At 52.7% G+C, this 2,202-nt stretch overlaps 1 protein-coding gene across 1 annotated transcript in view; it reads left to right on the top strand.

The window, feature by feature from the left end:
* CRLF2 (cytokine receptor-like factor 2) overlaps nt 1-2,202 on the top strand; it is a 40,013-nt gene that overhangs the window by 19,077 nt on the left and 18,734 nt on the right. Inside the window, exons 3-4 of the mRNA XM_011943965.1 lie at nt 321-415; nt 1,974-2,107. Coding sequence (XP_011799355.1) covers nt 321-415; nt 1,974-2,107 — 229 coding nt within the window. The remainder of the gene's footprint in view (nt 1-320; nt 416-1,973; nt 2,108-2,202) is intronic.

The following is a 2,202-nucleotide window of genomic DNA, read 5'->3' as shown; positions in this document are numbered from 1 at the left end:
GCTCAAGCGATCCTCCCGCCTCAGCCTCCAGAGTAGCTCAGACCACAGACACACACCACCACGCCTGGCAAACGTTCTCATGTTTTGTAGACCTGGGGTCTCACCAGATTGCCCAGGCTGATCTCGAACTTCTGGGCTCAAGCGATCCTCCTGCTTTGGCCTCCCAAATTTCTGGGATGACAGGCATGAGCCACTGCACCTGGCAGGTTTCCTTATGTGCGCGGCGAACTGGCTGTAGGGAAACCCTCTTTCCAAAATGTTTCTTCTTTATCCCAGAATTCTGGAAGGCTGTGGCTCTTTTTTCCTTTTTTATCTTTTAGAGGTGGGGGAAACGGATCTGTTTCAGAATCCAGTGAGAACGGAGAACTCTTTATTTGCAAAATTACTCGTAGATACTGCGTGCATTTCCTGGGCTGTAATAGGTCACCACAAACGGGAGGTTTAAAATAACAGAAACTTATTCGCTCTCAGTGAGATGGACGTGTCTGAGAGCCGCATTCCCTCCGGAGGCTCTAGGGGAGGATCCTTCCCGCCTCTCCCAGCTCCCGGGGGCTCCAGGCGTGCCTGGGCTTGTGGCCGCATCGCTCCAGTCTCTGCCTCCGTCTCCACGTGGCCTCCTCCTCTGTGTCTGCGTCTCCTCTTCTGTCTCTTACAAGGGCACCTGCCATTGCATTTAGAGCTCAGCTAATCTGGGGTGATCTCATCTCAAGATACTCAACTGAATGACACCTGCAGAGACCTTCTTTCTAAATGAGATTCTATTCACAAGTCTACGGGTTAGGACATGGACAGATCTTTTGAGGTCACCATCCCAACCCATTGAAACTGTGTGTGGTTCCTTCTTGAGGCTCTAGGGGAGGATCCTTCCTGCCTCTCCCAGCTCCTGGGGGCTCCAGGCGTCCCTGGGCTTGTGGCCGCATCACTCCAGTCTCTGCCTCCGTCTCCACGTGGCCGTCTCCTCTGTGTCTGTGTCTCTGTCTCTGAGAAGGACACCTATCGTTGCATTTAGAATGCTTCCTTCTCCGGTATGACCTCATCTTAACTAACTAAATGTACCTACAAGGATCCCCTCCACCCCACTTTGTTTTGAGATGGAGCCTCGCTCTGTCACCAGGCTGGAGTGCAGTGGCGCGATCTCGGCTCAATGCAACCTCCACCTCCCAAGTTCAAGCGATTCTTCTGCCTCAGCCTACCCAGTAGCTGGGACTACAGGCACCCGCCAGCACGCCTGGCTAATTTTTGTATTTTTTTTAGTAGAGACGGGGTTTCACCATATTGGCCAGGCTGGTCTCGAACTCCTGACCTTGTGATCCACCCGCCTTGGCCTCCCAAACTGCTGAGATTACAGGCGTGAGCCACTGTGTCCAGCCAGATGGATTTTTTTTTTTTTTTGGATAGAGTTTCACTCTTGTGGCCCATTCTGGGTGCAATAGCATGATCTCGGCTCACGGCAACCTCTGCTTCTGGGGTTAAAGCGATTCTCCTGCCTCAGCCTCCCGAGTAGCTGGGATTACAGGCGTGCACCACCATGGCCTGGCTAGTTTTGTATTTTTAGCAGAGACAGGGTTTCTCCATGTTGGTCAGTCTGGTCTCGAACTCCTGACCTCAGGTGATCCGCCTGCCTCAGCCTCCCAAAGGATCCTATTTTTAAATACAGTCCCATTCTGAGTTTCTGGGGAGTTGGGATTTTAACATGTATTTTTGTGGGGGACATAATTTAGCCTGTAACGGACACACAGGACATTTTCCACAGAATTTTAGACAGTTCCTTCACAAACCTACAGGTTCTCGGAGCTCTGGTGGAAGCTTCTGTAAAAGTCATGAAGACAGGTGAACCCCAAGCCCCGTCAGGTATTAAGGAAGGGAGGGGTACAAGCTAGAGAAAGGGGATGAAGTAAGCCTGTCACAGTCATCTCAGAGAGGAGGGATGTCACTGTCTGCAACATGAAGCTTCTGTTATTTCTTCTTCTCAGTGAAGCCCAGTTCCCCGAAGCAGGTGAGCTTTTCGTGGCATCAGGACGCGGTGACGGTGACGTGTTCTGACCTGTCCTACAGAGGTCTTCTCTATGAGGTTCAGTATCGGAGCCCCTTCGACACGGAGTGGCAGGTGAGCCGGGCGGCCGCGACGCAGGGCGGTGGTGGCTGAGCGTCCCCCAGGGGCGGCTGTGGGATTCGCTGTTCAGTCAGACCCCGTGGTCCCCT

Source organism: Colobus angolensis, unplaced genomic scaffold (genome assembly GCF_000951035.1).
Source record: "Colobus angolensis palliatus isolate OR3802 unplaced genomic scaffold, Cang.pa_1.0 Scaffold223, whole genome shotgun sequence".
Lineage (NCBI taxonomy): Eukaryota > Metazoa > Chordata > Mammalia > Primates > Cercopithecidae > Colobus > Colobus angolensis.
Note: the sequence above shows the minus strand (reverse complement) of the source record. Positions and strands in the feature narration are given on the sequence as shown.